Below are 23,971 nucleotides of genomic sequence, written 5' to 3'. Positions count from 1 at the left end.
AATGACAATTTATTCTTCTATTATTATTTTAAATTGGACAATAAACTCTTTTAAAAGTGAGAATGGAAAATCATCTGGACATTTTCCTGGGATGGAATTCTCATGAGTGCATTCAAATAACTTAAAATGTTAATGTTTTAAATCAAATGATGGGCATAAATATTTGATACCTATTGTCTGTTCCCTTGGGTAGTACTTTATCTACTCTATTTTTTATAACTGTAACTCGGGAAGCATAAAATATATTCTGTCCTCCTTTGTATTCTCCTCCAAAGCTATCTTAGCACTTTTCAAAAAGAAGGTGGTCAACAGCTAATTGTGTTAAATTGGATGGTTCGTTAGTTCTGAGGTAACTGATAAATCTAAAATGCATCTTTATTCACACCAGGCAAGTTACTTTTGGAGTCTATTAAAAAAAAAAAAAACAATGCTAATTATGACCATGCTACTGCTTGGCCCAGATTGGAAATCAAGTTGTCCTTAGTTATACCTCCCAAGAGCACCAGTGAAATTAATCACCAATATTTTAATTTTACCTCTGCCAACAGAACCACACTGAGGTTTCTCACTGTTTTGTGTAATTAGAAAGGCCTGATGTGCTGGAGGAAACGTAACTCAGTCCCAGAAGAAAACAAAAAACGTTGGTCCTAAGGGTGTACACGTTGTATGATGTACAAACAGTTACCCTCTACAAAAAGACTACAATGCAAACATTCCACAAATACTAAAGGGGTAAGATAAAATTGCTACAAAGGGATTATATTTTATGCTCCTGGTCAGGAAGGCTGCCATTTTTCAGACCAGGTAAGTCATTTTCTTAGGTTCAGCATTTGTCATTAGGGACTCACTTTAGAGATGTAATAAATTATGCTTCACACTGCCTTTATTTCTTTGAATTGGAAATACTTTTAAACATGTCCTTTTCTGAAAATCTTAAGATATTGATTCATTTCTTTAATGTATTCTGCTTTAAAATACTTAAGTGAAATTATAAGCAAAAGATACTAAATAATGTGTACTACATACGTAAATCCATAGAAGCAGAAGCCATCTAACTGGTATAGGCTAAAAATTCCTTATCTGAGAGTCTTGGGATCAGAAGTGTTACTGAGCCCAGATTTTTTTTAGATTTTGAAGTATGTACATATATATAATGAGATATTTAGAACTCAAGTCTAAACATGAAATTCATTTATGTGTTATATATACAGACTAATTTAATTTATACTATATTTTTAATAATTTTGTACATGAAACAAAGTATGTATGTTTTGAACTATCAGAAAGCAAAGGTGTCAGGCATGGAATCTTCTACTTAAGAGGTCATGTCAGTACTCAAAGTTTCAGATTTTGGAGCATTTCAGATTTTGGAGCATTCAGATTTCTTACCTTTTCAATTCTCCTTTTTGTCTCATACTCTTTAACTTTTTATTCCTTTTAGAGGCTTTTCTTCATTATTATTTCCAATCTTGAAATCTGTACTCTGAAATCTGTAAACCTATACTCAACCTGTACTCTGAAATGGTAAGTAGCTCCAAATGTACCACATTATTTTACTCAATTATACTTTGTCTTTCATTGTCTATTATAAAGGAGAAGTCAGCTAGATTAAACACAAGGTAGTGAGAAAACAGAGCTACTGCCACTAATAAAGAAGTTTCAATTCTGAAATCTCTGCTTTTTAGTACAAAACAAATGTTTTGCAGCCGAGGTATATTAACAAACATTTTGTCCTAGCTTGTTATCTGCCAAAACAGTGTAGACACAGCTCTAGGACGGCAGTTAGCAGCATTTTCCAAGATGTGCATTTCTCCCATGATTAAATAAAACCATGCAGTTTCTGCCATAGAAATACACACTGGTTGACAGTTTTGGAGAATAGCATTGCAGCTAAGAAAATTCAATTCTCTTTATCATAAAAGATACCTGGTCACAGAACAGTGATCTAAGCTGCTCTCAACACTAAAATCTGGGCATATTTAATAGTTTTCTATTTGGTTTGCTGAAACAACTGGGCTAGGTGAAATGGTGATTTGAGTATTTCTCTTGACTCACTATGTCTTCAGAAATGGTAAACTTTCTGAAGATTCTGGATGGGATGGAGGTGGGCTTTGCTCCCTAAGGTCACCTGCTGAAGTCTCCCCCAGACATGTTAAGGGCAGCTATTAAGTGCATTCCTATACTCTGTTCATTCAAAAACAAGTTGGTGAAATTGGGAATGAAATGAAAACTTTTAGGAGTTTTCTAAAAATAACTCCTATCTCTGTATAAAAAGATAAGAAAAAAATCCCCTTAACTGCACTGTTTAAGTTTTAGAATTCACTTATGACAACAGTTTAGGAAGAGCTAAGGTGAGATTTGAGGTCTGCATTCTGAGCTTGAGAGGGTTACAAGCGGATGGAAAGGATAATGCACATCACTAACATATAAAGAGACACCAGAAAACTAAACAGTGCCACACCTCCATCAAATGCCACCAGTAATGACTAGTGATGGATGATCGACAGTGACTGTCTCTGTCATGCCTGATTTCCAAACTCAACTATTTACTTGGCTAGCCATCTCCTCCCTTCTCCATTCTTTGACTATTGGATTTCCTCAGTTACTCCTCTCCCTATCTTTCAACTCTTCTTTTCTACTACCGGGGGCTTGTCTGTTTCTTGCAAACATCCAGGTTCCTGAAACAGGGCTCCAAGGTCAGGCCAAACACTCAGGTTCAGTTGGTGTCATCATCTTTGACTCCTCTTTCTCTTTGCCTCTCACTCATGAACTCAATCAGCAAACTTATGACTTCCCCTTGGTATCTGTTTCTGCCTCCTGTTCCCACAGTAAGCCCCCTCCAATCCTGGTTCTTACTGTCTTGCACCTGATGCCCACAGAAACTCCACTCCATTCCATACATAGCTGTTGAGAGAATCTTTTCCAGGTGCCGCTTTCATCACTGCCAACCCCTGACCCAAATCTTAAAAGGCTCCTCACTATTTTCAAGCACCAACTTCTTTGCTCTGTGCTAAACATCTTCCTAATTCTGACTTGCAGCCACACTTTGCCTTCATCGTCCATCGATCTTCTCTACTCTTGCCAATCTGATTTATAAGTTGCATCTACCCGTCTCATTTGTCTGCCTTTATTCTTTTGCTTTATCTCCACATCTCTCCATTTAATTCTGTGTAAGTCACTAGCTCATGTGTATTTGGGTAATCAGGTATAAAAGAGGGAAGTGGGCAAGGATAAGTAATGATGCTGGTCTCAGACTTGGCTTAGCAGGGAAAGGAGAGGGTGGTGCCATCTGGAGAGCACTCACTAAGAGGGCAGCCACTAGTCAGCTCTGACCCACTATTCTCGTGGAGGAAGTTCAGCCCAGTATTTTCAGATCCTCTAAATTTTTAGAAGTCAGAAATCTGCATTTATTTGAAATATGTTTTTTAAATATGCCACTAATTGAAATGTAAAATATGATACAGGTTAACAGAACATGGGCAAACAAACTATCTTTGCAAAGGGATATGGTTTAAATGCTGCTTGTTTCAACCTCAAGTTATTGCTAAACACTCCATCAAGAATCATCTTTATGCTTAGTCTCCAGAACATTCCTGCCAATATTAATTTTCCCCTTCCCTAGTTTCATGTGTTCACTTTGTGTATTACCCATTACTCAAGTGGAATCTCATCTTTTCACTGCATTATTCCTTCTAAAGTCAACTTGCACTATTTATTTCTAATAACTAACTTGCTTCATCTCTCCACAACTAGAGAATAAGCTCTGTGTGGACAGGAGTTGTAATACTGTAATTTCCTATGACACCCCAGGTCTCTTCCAAACTGTATTCACAACAGGCACTTACTTAAGGGTGTAAGATGTGTCTTGGCAGCTTTTAAAGTACAGATATTTTTTATTTTTTCTTTTTTTTTTTTTTTTTTTTTTTTATTGAACGGTAACTATGTACATTAATGCACTTCTAGGGTACAGTGTGGGGTTTTCACATGCAATCTGAAATACTTCCATCAACTGGTCAACACAGCCTTCATGTCATTTTCTCAGTTATTGCTTTAAAACATTCACATTCTACTCTTAGAAAGATTCACCTGTACCCCTATAAGGTAAACCTCAAGTACAGATATTTTTTAAAAGAAAATACGAGCTCCATTCCTTTGACAGCACTCCTCAACAATCTTGTCATCTTATTCAGCCACCTATATATGTGTAGGAGTAAGCTGTCTTCCACAGCGACGTTTATAATACATATATTCCTATAACAAGCAACTTGTCCAGTCTTTTATATTCACTTCAAATAAGGTGACAGAACAGCTCTGTATTTAAAAGCATAGGCTATGGAGACAGGCTGTCTGGGTTCCTACCCAGCTTCCTAACACTTACTGTCCATGTGACCTTAAACAAGTTTGCCTTTGGTTTCCTAATGTATAAAAAAAAGTGTTAACACACAGGTCACTACGAAAGTTTTGAGACAGATTGTGTAATGATCTACTATTTCACTTCCAATAAACACAGTTGATGGCATCCTTTCCGATTCATTAACGTAAATTTTAATTTCCTCGGCTTAACTGTGTCACTGGGAAGGTTTCATTTAATTCTATTAGTACAGATTTTACGTTTCTTGATTTTTGTGTATCTCAAAACTTTTCTAATGACCCATGTTGGTGTGAGGACAATTGTGAGAATAAAATTAGCACACATAAAGTACTTAGTGCCTAACACACAATAGATAATCAAGAAATACCTGTCACTACTATCTTACTTTAGATAATAAACTTTCAGAAAACATCTGCTATTAAAATTTATAGTGTATTTTAACACTATAGTGTAATTTAATTTTAGAACATTTAAAATTATTTCAGAAAAACCAAAACTAATAGCAATGTTTCAGGCTTATGCTCTAGCCCCTAGTCATACCCCAAACACCAAAACTGTACTTGGAGGTAAGGTGCTCCTGTACCCCTGATGGAGGTTTACAGGTCTTAGTTCTCACTACACTAAAAATGTGTAAGATGCATCTTGGTAGTTTTTAAAGTATAGATATTTTTTAAAAGAAAATATCAGCTCCATTCCTTCAGCTTCAGCAGCCTCACTATTATTGGGAAAGTAGATTCTCAGTAATCGCTTGTTAGAATAAACGAATAAACTGTTCCACTTGTTATATTAGACAACTTTGGCATTAGAGTTCTTCAATCATAAAATTTTCTTGGCTGAAATGTACAGGTAAAGGTATCTCTGACCTCTTCAGCCTGCCCTCCAACTATAGTCACTATAACATTCAGTGATCTCCAGGGAGGATGATCTGCTATTCTTCATATGACCTGACCTAATGAAATGAAACACATTATAGCACTTGTACAAGTGAAGTAACTGATTAACTGAACAGTATAAACCTCATGGAGGTTCAAACATAAAATATTGTATTTTTCTTAATTTTCTGACCTCAGGAGAAATCTCCCTTCCTGTCTGGATAGATTCCTTAGAAATACCTAGAACAGATCCCATCATTTTCAGGTCACTTTCATCTATCAAGTCTACCAAAGTTTAAAATGCCAATTAGAGGCCTGAATTGGGCCCTTCCCCAGGATTATCTCCTGGGTCTAAGGTCCTGGGAAATGGTGAGGGGCCCTTATAATGCCAAACCGGACTTGCAGGCTAGTCCAAGTGTCTTTATGACTGCTACCAACTTCCTCTAATTTTCTTTTGTCCTCTCAGGTGGGTTCAGTGCCTAAATATTTCCTGCTTCTCCCCAAAGAGAAGATTTTTTTGTAGTAACAACCCCTATCTTTGAGAGGTCTGCTCACTGACTCCCTCCTCCCACTGCATCCCACAGGAATGGAGTTGGGGAAGTATGAGCAGTTAGGTTGGGTTGGGCTGGTTCTGGCCCATCCTTCACAAGGCCGAACTTTATCGTCTGGTTTAGAGAACATCAGACAATGGTGGAAGTATAATCAATAGCCCTTTGTTATATTTTTCTTTTTGTGTTGGTTCCTGCTAACTCTATGGAAGACTCAAGGACCTTCACAGAGGATGCCAAAAGCAAGGATGATATTAAAATGTTTAACAGGTGGGGGTGCCACGTGACAGTAGGGATATAGTCTCCAGTTGCTACAAGGGTACTTGGGGGTTGGTGCACAGGCTTTTTACTGACAACGTAAGTATTCTGGTTTTTTGGTCTTAAGACAGCTGTACTGGTATGATGCAGCTGAGTATCACTTCTGCTTATAGGAGGCTTCAGAGGGTCCTGAGCAAAGGAATCACCATTGTACTCTTCCCTGATGGCCTGCCCTCAGCAATCCCTCCCCATCACTGTCCAATGGCCTATTGCCTGATCAAACTTAAGTACTGTCTATTTATCCATTTGACCTCTGGGAAACTAACACGTCTTTACAATGCCCAAAAGTGTAGCAGGCCATTCCAAGTCTCTCTCTGCTGCCAGCTTCCTTCAGTTCTCTTTTTGCCTGATCAGATAGGTGAAGGATCCTCCAATAAAATTCATGTCCAAAACCTTTCTTTCTTCTCCCCAAAGAACAAGAAAAGTTATTTCTTGTATGTATTTCCCTCAATCTTTAACAGTGGTTCTCTTGGAGCTGCCTTTACTTCCCCTGACATGGGACAAATGGAAATTACCTCTCTCTTTTCTCCCTGGGACAGAGAGAAAGGCAACATATTCCCGATGATTAAACAATCTATAATATCCCTTCACCCAGGGATGACTTAGGGACTGTAGTGGGGACAGGAGGAACCCTGGAGTGGTGCACAGGATAATAGCTGGATTAGGCTGTCTCTTTATAAGTTCCAAGAGAAGGATCTGGCCAAAACTGGAAGTTGTTTCTTGGTGGCTTTCCCTTCAGAATGTGTGAATTTATAGTTGTCTCTTCAGATGTCAGACAACAGCATTAATTCTGGGCAAAAGGAAAAGTCCTCTTCGATAACTTGTTATATTTATTTGTAAGGTACCAGAAATAATTAAATGTTACATTCTGTTAAAAAAAAATGAGTATCAAATACATATTGATAAAAAAATTTAAGTAAGCATATACCTACTGGTGATTATTTGGAGATGCTGATTAATCTATTGTGCATCTATTTAACTGGAATTTGGGACAGCTTTTGGATGTTACAGGAAAATATACTGTATTAGATTAAGACATCATATTCATTTGGTGCAAATAATTATATGAGAAGATTTTCTTTGTATAATTTTTTTAGCAACCCTATGTCATCAAAAATATATATTTTTACTCAAATGTTTCATGAAACTAAGCATAAGCTGATTTGCTATAATTGGAATAGGCTTATTTCAGTCATTTTACCTCTTTAAATTATGATACCAGCATTTAAACATCTGTTAAACCAGAGCATCTGTTTCATATTTGGGATGCATCCCTACAAATTAGAAGAGTATGCTTTTTAATGAGCTCTGATTTAATAAGGAATACTTTTTTTTAATGACTACTATGCTAAAGAAAGAAAATGAGAAGATGAGTTCACCTCCCCACAGCATAGTACCCCAAAGGTTCATACACTTTTAACAAAAAATTATTTAATAAAGAGAAATACTGAAAGTTACTTTGTTTTACAATTTAGTGTTGTTTAATATTTAAGAGATAGTATGTTTGTATATATGTGTACAGACACACACACACAATTGTATAATGAGAAAAAGCAGAAGGCCATGTCTGTATTTAAGAAAAATAATCACTTTTTTCAAATAAATTTTTATGACAATCTGTACAGTCTTAAAGATAATAAACACGTTCCCAACCTCAGCAACTCTAACCCCAAAGTCAGATGTTCACTGTTTCATTTGTATCTGAAATATTACTTTGCACTGACTCATGTAGCTCTTTTTAGAACTAGTCCCTGATGTCTTCAAACGTTTTCCTTACAGTTTTTCAGTCATTTGTAGCCCTCTATTTGGGTCTGAATTTGTCTTCACTAGAAGCACGTCAGCTTGGTATGGGACAACACTAAGTTAGTTTATTCCACTGTTTATCTATTTTATTATTTTAGATCTTTTCATTTTATATCATGAATTTAGATCTGGGTAAGTTGCTTAAGCCTAATTTAAAGAGGTTAGGTATTTAAAACTCTCAAATTTTTATGATATGAATTACAACAAAATTTAGAAATTTTATAAAATAGATGATCCCATTAGCTTCAACAAAGTACATATAATTTATAAAAGAACCATATTTCTCACAACAGAACTCAGAGGGAACTCATTAGAAGGAAGCCAGAAAAATGGGAGAAAAGGAAGAAAAAGTTTAGCATAATAGATTTTTGATCATTTTGTGCCTCCTAATTTATCTCACCAACAGAGAAAAGTGCTATGAGGATGGCCTGGTACTGAAAACATTTCTTTCACATGTTCCCTTGGGGCAGAGCAGTCACCGCCAGGCAGAGAAGGCCACTGCTTGTGCCCATCCTGGCAACAACTGCTCTGGCATGGTCCTCCTTGACTCACCCCATACCATGCAAGGGCTCTGCCCTTCACTGGCTTTAAAAAAGCACATTTTCTACCTTGCCAATGGAATAGAATTTACGCTCACATCAGATCAAATGTATAAATGAGAGACGTTTTAAAAACAGATCTTAAAACATGTCATATGAACTCTTCCCAAAAAAAAAGGAGAAAAACTGAAATTAAAAAACATCAACCACCTGATTTAAAAGTATTGCCGTCAAGAGATTTATAGATGGTCAGAGCAAAGGCAAATAACCTAGGCTATTCTTCTGTGTTCAGGCTGGACTTCTTCAACCAATCTGACAGAAACTGGCCTTATTTTAAAGATATTACCTGTGAAAAAGATTTTGCAATTTTACCTGTGAAAATTCCTTTTCTAATGTTTAATGACTGTTAGGAGCAAAACTCTGCTTTCCCAAATTACAGGTTAACCCTCTCATTATTGAAAATTAGATAAAATGTTTTATGGTCACAGAAAAGAGTACAGTTTAAGGAACACTATTATAATTAAATATTTTGTGATTTCCACCTCTGCAGATCTCATTTCAATACACTCTTAGAAACTTGCCTCTGCCAGTTGAAAGAGGGCAGACTTTCCACAGCGTTTTACAGGCTCAGCACCACCCAACTGCGAAGTGTTTGAAGAAATCTATATTGAAAGACAATTTACATAAAGAATATTAATTGTGATAGCAGAATCTCTGCTTCCCATTCACATACATTCAGCAATTATTACTTAGTTTATGCAAATATCATTGCTTCCAAGTACCAATAACTTTAAACATGTCAAGCTTGGGACGACCATTTTGAGAATCATTTTTAGTAAGTAACCTAAAAAAATAATAATAATTAAAAACCCAGGTGTGTCTGGGTAGCTGTTTAATTATCTTGCATAATTCAGGCTTTATATTTAACTTTATAACCTTAAAGTGAGTTACACATTTCAATTTCTATTTAAATACTAACTCATCAACTGACTGAAATAAGAGAGACAGAGTTATTGTGCATTTACCAATTAATTCCATTTTTAAAGGAATATTTATAATTTCTATGGGAAAATAGCATCAAGTTAGTCAACAATTTTTTTTTTTTTAAATGCTGAGTGCAGTGGCACATGCCCATAGTCCTGGCAAGTCCTAAGGCCAGGAGTTTGAGACCAGCCTAGGCAGCAGACTGAGATGCCATCTACAAAAAATGAAATAAGAAAACTTAGTGGGGTACAGTGACGAATGTCTGTGGTCCCAGCTACTCAGGAGGCTGAGGAAGGAGGATCACCGAAGTCTAGGAGTTCAAGGCTGCAGTGAGCTATGATCACTCTACTAAACTCCAGCTTGGGCAAAAGAGCAAGCCCCCTCATGCCACTCCTTTTTTAACAATGCAATATATTTATATGTACAAGCAATACAACAGCAGCAGCAGAACCTAAGAGTTTTATATGAAACATTGACTCTGGTTTTGAGAGTACGCTCTAATGTACATGTGAAGATTGACGAGACCACAAATCTAAGTTATACAGTTAAGGGTTTATGCTATGCTGCAGCACAGCAACATATAAACATGTTACAATGACTGCACAGTCTTCTGCAGATTTGCTTGAACAGTGACTGGGTACTGATAAAAATAAACAGCACCACCCTTTCTCATTTTTATATGAAAACTTCATTTTCATTTCTAGCCTCAGTAAGAGCTGAGGCGAACCACGCATTCTGAAAGATATTTACAAAGTGTTCTTCTCCTGGAATTCTGTCATCATTATAGTAGCCAGCTATGGTCTAAGTTATTTACATTCTCTGTGATTCTGAATTCTTTCTTAGTTTACAACAGTTATTTCTCAAATCTATTTAGGAAGTAATCCGGCCTTGTGACTATAACCTTACAGGTGACTCCAGGTTCCACAGGGGATTCTCTGGAGTTGTCAGCTTCAGAAGAGATTGGGTGCTCATTGCTACAGGAAATTCTCTCTAGAATATATGTGGAATAAGAAGCTTTTGTAGAAATGTGTATTTAATAAGCTACCTAGGCCATTAAAAAGAGTCTGTTTTAAGAAGGTTATGAGAACTCTCTCCTCCTAGGTGCTATAGTTTTAACTGAGTGCTTTCCTGTATCATTTATTTTTTCTTTAGAAGATAAATTTATGGGGCTCAATTTTTCTAAAGTTTAGAATATCTTCCTCTAGCCAAATTCTCACTGATAAATGCCACTGCTATCACTTCTAGACAGACTGAACTCAATTACTCAAGTTATCAGTAAACTAAGAAAAAACAAACACAATATATCACTGACTCTCAGTGACTTAAGAGAATGAAATACTGAACATAAATGCCCATCCCATGATCCAAGGTTTTGTAATATAAAGAATGTGGCCTTTGTGCCAAACAGAATTTGTTACTTTCTGCTATGTGGACTTATACAAATAATTAAGACTCTAAGCCTCATTTACCTCACTTTCAAATTATAATAATAACGCCTGCCCCACGTTACCTGTGGCGATTAGGCTTGATGTTTTTTAGTGAGCAGCAGTATTATGCTCTCAATAAATGGCACAACTATTAGCAATAGTGATTTATTATTAACACTAATATTTAAGTACCTTTTTAGTACAATTCCAAAAATTAGTTATAAACTGAAATTGAACATAATTAAAAATGGCAACATTTGAGGTTGATACTTACTAAATGTAGTAATTAGTAGAGTACTAAATTTGTCACATACTCCTGGGACTTCTCAAGATTTCTGAAGGATGACAAGCTGGGTGCCCTTCACTACACAGCCAGGCTGTTTCTAGCTCTTCCACTGGCTCCCTCTGCTGCCGCTTTGGTTACTGCAGGTCCCTGCTTCTTGGTGGTGAGGGAAAACTCCTCCTTGGCCTTCTATTACTGCGGGGTCTTGCTCTCCTATTTCTCACACCACTCCTGGTTGGCTCTCCTTCCTACCAAGTGATCTCCTGAAAATTGTTTTCCTTAGCGTTTTGTCTTAGGGCCTTCTCTCTTTTTATGTTAACACATCATCTCTCAGGAATCTCACCTATGCTGATGCCTTCGATTTCAAGTATAGCTTGTACAATGCTGATTTGTTACACACTGCTCATTCCTGCTAATATTGTTCAATTCCAGATATACACATCCTTTCGAGTAAGAACCACTGAGTTAATATCTGATTTCAAAGGACTGTTTGGCTCTGGAGGGTACCATGTGTTTACTGCATCGGTGGGAGGGGCCATGCTGGATAGTATTTATGGCTCGGCTTTTTACTTTCCCTAAATTGAATGGTGCTATCCAATCAGTTAACTCCACTGCATTCGCTCTTGAATATTATGTAATGTTTGGATAAACAGTATTCATTCATAAAAGTTAGCAAAAAGGTGGGTATAATAGTACATGAGGTATACCTAATGTGCCAAGAAAAATGATCACCTTGGATGTTAAATTGTTCATTTTATGGCTGCCTGAGGTGGGTGAGAATGGCAGGGGAAAGGTGGTAAAGATGAAAATCCCATTAGGTAATGGTGGAAGTCTTTTGCAATTGTGAGGGATATTAGAAACACTTCAGCCTGGGAGAAAAAGACCAATACTTATTGAATGAGTAAACAATTCAAAAACAAATGAACACTAATGAAGAAGATTGGTCTTCCTTCCTTTAAAAGAAATATTAATGCTTCCAGTAAAACATACTACACTCACTGATTAGTTGCAGTGTATGTGTGTATTTAATTGACTGTAATATTCTGTAACATATTGAGCATTCCATCATGAAAATGAATCCTGTATCCCATAGCTTATACCCAATTGTGACAATATGTTAAATTTAGTGACATTATAGTTATACTTATATTGGCAAAGTAAATGTCTTCTCAGAAGAATTTCACTGTCCAAATCTATTTGTCTGAATTATTCAGATTAGCTGTATCTTCAAATTAAATATGTAATTTTTCAATGCAAAGGTATACTCTGGGTGCAGCAGCCACACGGCAGAGAAGAGACTATGTGGACTGGTCGTGGCTGTCACACCTCTCTTCTAATGGAAGAGAGTAACTTCCTTCTGACATTATATTTGGTCATTAGTCTTTAGTAAACTAGGCCTCACAAGTGAAATATGTGTTTGTTAATCTACCCATGAACAACAAAAATGCAAATAAGAAATTCATTCTGACCAATTAATGGATCAGAGTCTGAAAACACAGTGTGATGGCACCTCACATGGGCCAAGCTGAATCTGCCAAGGAGTATGAGTGACAGAAAGTCAGGCAGAAACAGGGGGGTGCACTCTCTGCACCCTGTATTTCTTTCTAGATACTTCTTTTTCTCCTTTTAAATGTAAACATTCATAAAGAATCTACAAACAAAATGTGCTTTGTTTGGTTTGATGTTTCACATAGGTTACCAGTAACTTCAATGGGCTTTAAAATGACTGATCATTCAGTTAAGAAGGAAAAATATCCTCAGCTTGTAAGACAGTGACCTATGACTCAGTGAGGAAAACATTTCAATTTAAAGAAATTACCAGGGATTATTGTTTTTTACTTAGTATGCTTCTTGGATAAATATTTTATACAATAAATGATCCATTTCTAAGACAAAAATCAGCTAATCTCTTCCTAGAATTACAAGATTTTGTAAATAAAATTTATAGAAATAGTTTCTAAGAATTTTGCATGCCTGATCTTAAAATGATGTTACAAAGCTAAAAGTGTTTATAAAGAGAAAGTTGTTGGTTAAATAATATAAACACTCACTTCTAAGTGTATACACAGGCAGTCTCTGAGTTACCAACATCTGACGTATGATCACACTTACAAACAGAGGCTATTACAGGTGATAGGTACATGTATCTGTTCCAACATACATGCAAATTCAACATAAGAACAAACTCAGAACCTATCTTGCTTGTAACTTGAGGATTGCCTGTATACCTCTGGAAAAGGGATGGTGGTAAAAAATGATCCACTGTATAATATTCTTTTGTACATCTATCCCTTCTGCTCTCTACCTTTCCCCTATTAGGTCTCAGAAATAAAAAGCACCTTAACAATAATGAATTAGTAATTTAGGGGTTTAATAAAACCAACAACTGTCTCAAACTGTGATTCCCTAATAGGAAACTTTTTAGAAATATTAATTCTCAGACTTAATGAATTAGAAACTCTAGGGTGGGGTTCAGCACTCTGTATTTGAACAAACCTTCCAGGTGATCCTGATATATTTTAAAGTTTGAGACCTTTTATTAGAACAAGAATTTAAAAGTCTTTGGGTTTTCTCAAAGGTGATAGTGTTTTATGAAATAATTATAAGAGCTTTAGGGATATCACAGGAATCGTAGCCTATTTTATTCCTACTGTAATATATATGCTCATAGCAGATTTTAGCAGATAATTTTGTTCATTTATCTGGGGCACTCTTATTTTGGTTTTAAATAAATCAGCCTAGTATTGGACTGGCAATACAGTCTGATCACAGATGTCAGAAACAGAAACTTAGAATTCTCTTGGGTCAGATATGGAAAGTGACTAGATGAGATTATATAACCTGAGAGAACCATGAACTTCTTTTGTATAATCACATATAACATTTATAATTAAATAAACAAGGATCTGGTAATTTGTTTAATTTGCTTAGGAATAAGGGCTATGATCAACCTATGAAAAATGTAAGTGGGAAAAGCAATGTGGATTCTAGTGCAAAACAGAAATTTAACTTTTTTACTTTACCCATTTTATTTTGATTTTTCTGTCAGATACACATTCCTGTTTCAATAACTTGAAACAACTCCTAATCAGTTTTCAAATTAATAATTTTTTTTAAAAGTTTCCTCAAATCCTACATATACTTTAAAAAAACCAAAACACCTCAGGAGGCGAATGCTGTTGAGCAGAGAGGTGGCATCCAGAAATGTCTCCCTGCCCAACTCTCTCCCAAGCAAGAAGTTCTTTTCTTTCTTAGAAAAAAAACTTAGTACAATTAAGAGGCATGGACCAAATCTCCTGCTTTGAGGTGTATGCTGAGCAGCAAGGACAAATTAGTTTATGACAGGTGTGGGATCTCATTCTGCAGAATCACAAGATAGCGGCTATTACAACAGCAGACTGGTCCCTCAGAGCTGTGCCAGGGCTTTAGGAGCTCCTAATGAATCTGAGGAGGGTCATCGATTAGATAACACTTAATCCTGCTCTGAGTGGTGTGAGACAGGTACCAGCAGCAGCTCAAATATTCCACACTGGTATTAAGTTGAATACTCTTGGTAGCTAATGCAAATGTAAATATCAGGTGTGTCAATGATGAGCCACTGCCTTTCTAATATTCAAGCTACAGAATGTAGAATTTAATCAAGCAGAATTTATGGCAAATAAATTGTTTTGTAAAAAAAATGTTTCTGAAAGGCTAGATGAGGCTGGCTCAGATGCCAACATTAAAAATAAATTTAGTCACCATGCCAAAATTCTTTTTTAACTCTGGAAAAAAAATATTAGCATCAAATAAATGGGTATTAACAACTGGAGCAGTGGTTCTCAACCTTCCTAATGCCACAATCCTTTAATACAGTTCTGTGGGTCGCGACCCACAGGTTGAGAACAGCTGAACTGGAGGAAAGCAAAGAAGTATAATTAAGCAAAAGTATTTCCCCCCAGACAGTGACAATAACCTCTTATTTATCATACTGGAAAATTATAACAAAACTATAATCTATTCAGATTAAGCAAATTATTCTTTATGAAATAACAGTACATATTTTTATCAGTTTTATAGAGTAGTCCTCAGCAGCTAAGGCAAATACTGTGGTAGCGAATACATAAGCTGGCAAACAGATTAAAGTCACGGAGGTTGACACAAGCGTCCCAAAAGGAAGCAATAATTTTATTTTTTGATGTAAGAGCTGAAAGCAATTTTTTCTCATTTTAAAAGATGCTAGGTTTCCCCACACTAAAAGGATATCATTTTACATTTCATTTATGTAGCACTCTTTATTCAAATGAATCAAAGTGATTCAATACATTAATATTAAACAGAACAATACTGCTTGTCATTTTCTCTCAACCCTATAAAAAATGGCTCAGTATATGACATGCATTTTTTGTTGGAATTACAAAAAAGGAAAGAGGAAAGACCTACAGCAGATAGCATCTCATTTTCATAAACTATATACATTTCATTATTTGTCACGTAGGCTCATTAGAAATGAGCATATGGTTGAAGACACGGATTTTACGGCAAACTAAAGAACATCCGATTTGCCTCCTCAGCTTACCAACCAAAAAAACACTGACTGGTGTGTGCTCTCTTTCTGGCTGACAAACTAAAGAAATCTAAGATCCTGAAAGAGCTGACCTGATCTAAGCCTGGGATTAAGCACCAATAAAAATACTGGCTAAAGCTACATCACATTGAAAGCTAATTTAACCTGACTTAACAGGTAGGATTCACCACCGCATTTGCTGTGAGAGAGTTATTCATGAATTACAACATTGAATTTCACTATTGGAAAAATTTAATAAATTGGATCCTTTGGCCTTCATGTTGACAGCAGTTTTTCCAAGCTTTTAAAATAAATTAAAAACAAGGTAAATAAATAAATTACTGGTAAGTGCCGACTCCAAATGAATGCTTTAATGAATGCTTACAAAAATGGGTATAAAACCTGAAGTTAATTTGACTATGATTGTACCAAAGACAAGCAAAAAAAAAAAAAAAACCAATAAATACTGTTGTGTGCATTATGTTAATAAAGGCGAGAGGCGTGTCTAAAGTTCACTGTATGTTATTAAAACTCTATTTCAATATTCCTGGGCTAAACAGCTTTTCTGGGCCCAACAAACATTAGGAAAAGGTATACCTCTGCAAACTGGAACAAGGCCGAGGCTTGACACTGTTTTGTAGAAGCTTCAGAGTGGGATGTACTTGAAGATATCTGAAAGAAAAACAAGTAATTTTTAATGCACAGGATATTTTTCCACATCAGACCATTAGAATCTGCCATATATTTCTATTGTAGACACTGATAAAGATTAAAAAATGAGTCATCACCCTCAGTGCCTTTCAGAAGAACAGTACAAATGATAAAGGAAAGACAAAGGCCATGTTTCTAAAAACAGATGACTAGAGAGAACAAAAAGATTGAGTTTGGCTCATTTGCCATGTCCCTTGTGAGGATATCAGGCATTTTTCAAACACCAAGTATTCAAGAGACTTGTTGAAATGAATTTCCTCATTTTAAAATACATTATTAAAAGCTGGAGGCTGCAAGTAAAACCAGTTTCTCTCTCTTCCCTACACCACCCCCTTTAGGCTGTTAGCTCTACTAAAGACTGTGACAGAAGCCTCTGGATGCTGGTCAGGGTACCTTTTCTCAGCTTACTCCTGACATGACCTCAGGCAGCTCAGCCAAACTCTCTGAGACTTGTAAAATTTCCCAGTTGTTAACTGATGATGACAATGATCCCCATTTTACAGGAGTATGGTGAGAAAAAAAAATAAGCCATAAAATACATTAACAGACACAGCACTAGAACTCAATAAATTGTTCACTAAATATAAAAGGCATCCCATTCTTTTATAACATCTGCATCCTCCCATCCAACCCAAACACACACAACTTTAGTGTCTGACAGTGGATAGAACATTCTGCTATACCACACTTGATACAACTAGGAGAGACCTTGTGAAACACACTTGGTAATTATGATCAACTCTCTTTCAAAACTTGCTCAGAGGACTATGTGGAAATACTTTGCAAGCATGTTTGGAGAGCAAGGTCAGTTATTAATTTTGGTTCCAAAGGGAACAAAGCTTTTTTATCCAGCTACAAAACAAGGTAAAAGTGATTCACAAGAGCAGAACGCCTGGCCATTATAACTTTAGCCCATACCCAGTCCCCAAAAGTCTTTCTCTGCAAGCAATGGTGTTTACCAACTCTATGAAAGGGTACTTACTAAGCAGTAATTGCACCTTAATCATAACTTTTCAATCAGAAAAATCTCTTTTTCCATCTTCATTAAGTTGGTTAGAAAAACAATGGGGATGTATGGTGATACAGTGTCAAAGTGATGTTTGGGGATGAGAAAGAATTAGTATAGAGATTGGCAAAATTATTGATTTTATTTACTGCTGAAGCCATTAAGTAAAATTTAATTCTACTGCAGTTTTTCAATAAGACAGATAAGCATTCTTAAAATAAGTATCAATGAGAAGAAAAAAGATCAACCAGATCCAATTTAACAAACTAGATACAAATAAACCATCATGAATGGATAAGGTTTAACCAAGAATTTTGAAGACATTCAAGGGTGAAATTGTAGAACTTTACTTGAAGCTTGTCATTTTAAGTGACCACCATGTGCAAGCTTGTCATTTTAAGTGACCACCACGTGCAAGTATTACAAGATGCAAAGATGAACTCACAGGAATTTTCCTGGAGTCTCAGGAATCGTAAACTCAGTAGGTCTTACTTTAGACATTACTTTTTATGCCTACCAACCCTCTATAAAACTTAGAGAAAATAAACAGTTTATGTAAGGGGAAATGCATAACCTACAACAATAATAATAATAATGCATAACCTTTAATAATTAAATCAGGCTGTGAACCAACTAGAACCAGTATTAGGATCCATCTAGTTTTCTTTTGAGACAGAGTCTCACTATGTCACCCTCAGTAGAGTGCCGTGGCATCACAGCTAACAGCAACCTCAAACTCTTGGGCTTAAATGATTCTCTTGTCGTAGCCTCCCAAGTAGCTGGGACTGTAGGCACCTGCCACAACACTCAGCTTTTTTAAAAAAAATTTTTGGTTGTAGTTGTCATTGTTGTTTGGCAGGTCCAGGCTGGAATCAAACCCACCAGCTCTAAGCTACAGGCACTGAGCCAGCTCCATCTAGTTTTTAAAAAGCATCTCTCAAGTTCTAAACAAAAAGATACTTTTATTAATTAATATTAAGATAAAGAGTTCAATTATGTTAGGGACCTTTTATATAAAAGCAGTAAGGTCAGGGATCTCTTTGGAATCTTAGGCACACTGTGGAAGCCACAAAAATGTACGTATGCTAAGACACCCAAAATTTCATATGAAATTTTAGAGATTTCATTAGATCTTTACAAGTTCAGGGATGACTAAGCTTCTGTGCTTTTAAAGTTGGGATGCATCTTATTTAACATGGCTGTAACTGCTATTGAAAAGAAGTCCAAAGTGCATACTAAATTCTTAAGGAAACAAGTAAGAAATAATTGGAATGTATCGTAGATCTCACACAGAGGCAGAAAGAAAAGTGACAGATAAAAAGAAAGTATCATGTGAGGAAATGTGTGTGTGTGTATATGTTGGTTTTATATATGTAAACTGTTTTTATATACGTAAAACATTTGTGTGTATATATTTGTTATATATTTCTATTTCATATTAATTATAATTTAATATATGATATATACTATCATTTAATATTATTCAATATTAATATATCCAATATTAAATATATTAAATATATTAAATATATGTAAAACAAATATATGCACATTACCTATACACAATATATATTACATAATATATTAATATTCAATAGATATTAAATTATAAAATAATTATAAATAAGTATATTTACTATTAAATATATAAAAAGCCAATACATATACACATTATATACAAATATTAAATATATATGAAACAAATACATATAACTATATATATAACAAATATATACACACACAAATGTTTTTATATATATTAAAAACATTCTGTTGATATTAGGAAGGCATTTAGGTATATTGAAGGAATGGCCTGATGTACCAGTATGAAAAGCAGTTATGGCAACAAAATATTGAGAGAAACACCAAAAAAGATATTAGAAATATGCTCCCCCTGTGCAAAACTATAATATTATGAGAAAATGACAGGAAAGATGACAGTGCAGGGAATGTCTAGTGAAAGAAAATTTAAATGACCAAGGGAAGACCAGGTAGCTTAAAACTTAGGGAAAAATTTAATCAGTGAGGGCTCATATTGGGTCTGGGTAAATGACGATATTTGGAAGTAGTCTTAACCTTCAGACTTGATATAAGGTTTAAATGTAATAATATTTAATATGATCAAATAAGCTTCTATAAACACATAAATGTAGTCATTCCTTAATTAAGAACTCTGGAGTTCCAGAACAACTTTTCCAAAATATGATTCTGTTTTCACATTTACAGTTCACTGAACTGAGCAGAATTCTTCATTGCTTTCTCTTACTATCATCAGCCCAAATTGAGGTTCACTTTATAATTTCTTCATGAAGTTCAGTATAAATTGCAATATATTACCTCAGCAAACTGAAACAATGGTGACTTCTGACGCAATTCAGGGGATTCTGAAACATCAGGCCTGCATGTGCCAGAGGATATCTGAAACAAAGCAAAGTGCAAACAAGGTTAGCAAAGGCAGCACAAGGTCAGCGTCTGCAACCTGCAACAGAGACAAATGGCCCCTAGAACACTCCTATTTTAAGGAAAAAATGGTTTTATTTCCCCCCAATTTGAGGCAATACTGGTACAAAAAATGTAGGTATTGTGAGAAGTTCTATACAAGTGACCATTTGGTTGCTAACGATACCACGAATAGGAGGAAATGGAGAGAATAATGCAGTTTAGAAAGGTCAACATTCACTTAAAAGAAATTTCTACAGACTCATCCACTTGATCTCTTTTGCCACCAAAGCCAAAAAAATATCTGCTCCTTTTACATTCCTCAATATTGCATATAACCTGGATATGTGAAAACATAAATAAAGATCCGGGAATGCAAGACTTCTTGGAGAAACAAAAGTTAAGTCAAACGTTTGATATCTAGAGTTTTCCCATGTTTATACATAAGCCCCAATATTAGAAAGATTAGTATTTGCCCAATATATGTTTTCTTTTCTACTATTTACTATTGTCACTAGCAATAGCAGTTATAGGAACATCACTTTAAAAAAAATTCTATTAATCAAGTACTCTTCTCAGGATACACATTTCCTCTTTTATCTTAATATAGACCCTTTGCTGCCTCTGGGTGACATCACCACTTAGTCAACTGTAATTCAAAACTCTGTAGGAGGCTCAAAATGTTACAGAGGCAAAGATTTAATTATTCTTCTGCTCTTATCTCCTCTTCTTTTACAGATGAAGAGAATTTCGGATAAGAGATAAATGACTATCCCTCCCTAACATTCAAAATCATTCTTTATTCAATACTTAACACAAGATATCAGTATTTCTTTACTGTACATCTTCTCCCAGAGGCCTTTTTAATCTGTTATTCCCCAAACTGCCTGGCCACAATGTGTCTATCCAACAAGTGTTTGTTAAATGAAGTAATAAAAGTCCTCCATTAGTGCCTTTCCTCCCCATCTTCCTGAATGATGAAATTAGAGAGTCTAGAAAAAAAGCTGTCTTTCACTTTAAAGGAAAAACAGAAGTTGCAAATACTTATTAACAACTTGTTTTATGACTACAAAATAATCCAAGTTTATTGAAAATACAAATAAAAATAAACAAAATACAGGAGAAAAATCACCTGCAATATTACTTCTCCAAGGTAAAAGGTAAGTACTAGTAATCCTCCAAATATATTCTTTAAGTTGTGTATATATGTAGTTTTTCAACAAAAATCAGATACTATACTACAGTCACAGAATGTTCTTTTTAAAAAAAACTTAATAAACATACATTAATTTTCCTGAGTCATTAAATCTTTTCCAGTGTAATTGTAACAGGTGCATGTGATTAAGTGAGATGGGTAAATCCTAAGGAAAGAGCTGCCAGTCACCCAGGTTATGGTCCCCCAAACAGTTTCTCAATGAACCTCTTACTGGGTATGTGTTTCTCTAACAGCCTCACAGGTCACTGGGCAGGAGCAAGCATTTGAAATTTTAATTGTCACTTTTGGATTTTAAAGAGTAATGGCTACCTTCTCCCAGTGATAAGCACCATGGAGAAGGTGCTAAAGCTTTCATTAATTTGCCACCTGTGGTTTGGCTGCAAAGCCTGACTCCCTTATTGTCATTTGACTATTTGACATGTTGTGCCAAATGTCCCACCAGGGAGACAAAACACATTAAAAAGGCGGCCAAAAAATCATGAAACTAGTAGTTAAAAGATTGGGAATTCCTTTATTGGAAGGAATATTTGAACAAAATATATTATTGTAATTTATAATTTTAAAAAATTGATATTTCTCTGGTTTACAAGGAAATCCTATGCACTTGGCTTATTTGGTATATAATCAAATTTGATTTATTAAATTAATTAAAATTATAAAATGTCTTCAGAAAGGTTTAATAAAATAGGTGTGCAGAAGACATAAATCTACAGAAGGTGCTTAGACCTAAATACATTATCACTTAGGGTAGTTACACTGCATGACATCTATATAACATACTCTTATTTTGGACCCCATGATACATGAAATAATAGTTACCATTTATGAAGAGGTATGTTAGCCAGTGGCCTGAAGGTATATGCAACCTTTTTTCTTTTCTGCCACACATTTGAAGAATAAGAGTTGTCTTGGGCCACACAGTAAAAACAAGAACACTAAGAAAAGCTAATTAGCAAAAAAGATCTGTACATACTTTTTGTGATATCTTGACACCACAGGTAAGCAAAAAAAAGTCCTCACAAATTCACCATGAAGCTCACAGGCTGCAGGTTGGACTTAGAGTTCATTTTAACAGTAAGAAGAAAATTCAAATTTCTTTTAGTTATCATTTAGAGAGTACCAAGTCATGAAGTTTTAAGACTCTAACGATACCCTCTGCAAATCCGTAGGCAGGGTGGCCTTAAGTAAAACTTTGTTTGAATGGAGAATTCATGTGTAAGGGATTAGCAAGGCATTTATACTTCTGTACATTTTGTCAGTTGTACTATGTACTATACAAAGAAGTCTGTATGCACATGTGTTTGTGCTGACCATGCATCTGACACAAAGCAGATGCACAATGTCCACTAACTTGATTCTCTTGATGTATATGTGAATAGGAAGAATCTCAGTGACCTGGCCAGGAAGTATCACAAAGGCCATCCAATGGTTAAAACAGCAGTTACAGAATCACTAAGGCTATGCATTTCACTCTAATTAACCAGGTCCACTCTCAAAATCTGGTTACAGTTACTTCAAAGCACTGTGAATTTAGCATGTCTCTTCAGTGTAGTATAATGGAAACAGCACCAAATGCAAGGCCAGGAACATTGGGTTTCTGCTAAGCTGTTTCTTCTACTTCACAGAAGAGAGAAACAGCACATTAGAAGAGGCCAAACGTGGGGACAAGAAAAAGGAAGAGGGTTGGGAAGGGAAGAAACAAGGGCAATAGCAGGATGAAACAGAAAAACTAGAAAAATGGGCACAAATATGTCATAAAGCATTATACTCAAAAACAAATTAGAGCAGTCCCTCAAATTCTACTGAAGGCATCAGCTCAATACAATGCGTATTTACAACTATAATTCTAAGTTGTCAAGGTAAGTATAATTGTAAAATGTATTTTTCCTTAACAAGGTATAAATCTGTGTGATATGTGATACATATATCTTTAGACATATTTTAATCTAAAATCTCAAAATGTAAACATGGTTCAATGATATGGCAAATGTATATGTGTAGAATTCTCTCTTGAGTGCTTAATAAGGCATTCAATAAAGTGTGTATGTGTGCATACGAGCACTGATAATAAATGTATATCATACATTTAATAATGAAATACAGAATTCTATTTGTGTGAAAGGGAGATTATTTTCCACAAAAGACTCCTATCTCAGTAATGTAATTAATTAGAGGGTCCCAGAGCTAGCGAAATGTTTAAAACATTGTGCTGTGCTATACTGTCTTGCTATTTGCATTTCAGTTACTTTACTATTGCTTACTTTTATTAGGTGGGTCACATTTTATGGATAAACATCCATTCCTATGGCCAGAGCCAGATTACTTTCTAAATATAACAGAACATAAGTAGTCAAAGATTTTTGTTTACTATTAAGGGGAAAGGAATGATACTAAATAAGCAGTGGTTGAATACAGAGAGGAAAAAAATCCGAGAAGTTTTTTCTAGAAATAGTCTTTGCAATAATCTATAAAGCCACTAGGTGTTGCTCTATGCTCAAAAGAGAAAAACACTATCGTGATTTTTGTTAGCTATTCCACTTCCCTCAAATTCAATCCTCCCTTTGATTTAACTATAATTCTCAATAACCAAGGAAGCGGAATGATTAGTATAATTAAGAATTATGATGAAGTAGTATTTTTTTTCCATAGAAGCAATTCAGACAGTGATAACTACATACATATAAAAGTGATCCAGCCCCTGATATGAAACAAGATCAAGCTGGTAATATGCACTGTAAGTGTTCTGGAAAGTCAGATTATTATCAAGAGCCCATCCCTATTTCATAAAGCACAAGACCACAGCCACACATGGCTGGCACTGTGAAGATCACATGGTCAACAAAAGAGGTATGTGCACTGGTTATATCTGAACTGTAACTGTACCCTTGCTAATCCTATTATTACTTA

General features: G+C 35.4%; 1 protein-coding gene across 9 annotated transcripts in view; it reads right to left on the bottom strand.

The window, feature by feature from the left end:
• BBX (BBX, HMG-box containing) overlaps nt 1-23,971 on the bottom strand; it is a 279,317-nt gene that overhangs the window by 45,780 nt on the left and 209,566 nt on the right. For all 9 annotated transcript variants that reach the window (XM_003798195.2, XM_003798196.2, XM_023518213.1 and 6 more), the window contains 3 exons: nt 19,747-19,827; nt 16,290-16,364; nt 9,034-9,114 (listed from right to left, as the gene is read on the bottom strand). In XM_003798195.2, the coding sequence (XP_003798243.1) occupies nt 9,034-9,114; nt 16,290-16,364; nt 19,747-19,827 (237 nt within the window). The remainder of the gene's footprint in view (nt 1-9,033; nt 9,115-16,289; nt 16,365-19,746; nt 19,828-23,971) is intronic.

Source organism: Otolemur garnettii, unplaced genomic scaffold, assembly GCF_000181295.1.
Source record: "Otolemur garnettii isolate 467f Iridium unplaced genomic scaffold, OtoGar3 scaffold00131, whole genome shotgun sequence".
Taxonomy (NCBI): Eukaryota; Metazoa; Chordata; class Mammalia; order Primates; family Galagidae; genus Otolemur; species Otolemur garnettii.
This window is presented reverse-complemented; position numbering and strand designations above follow the sequence as displayed.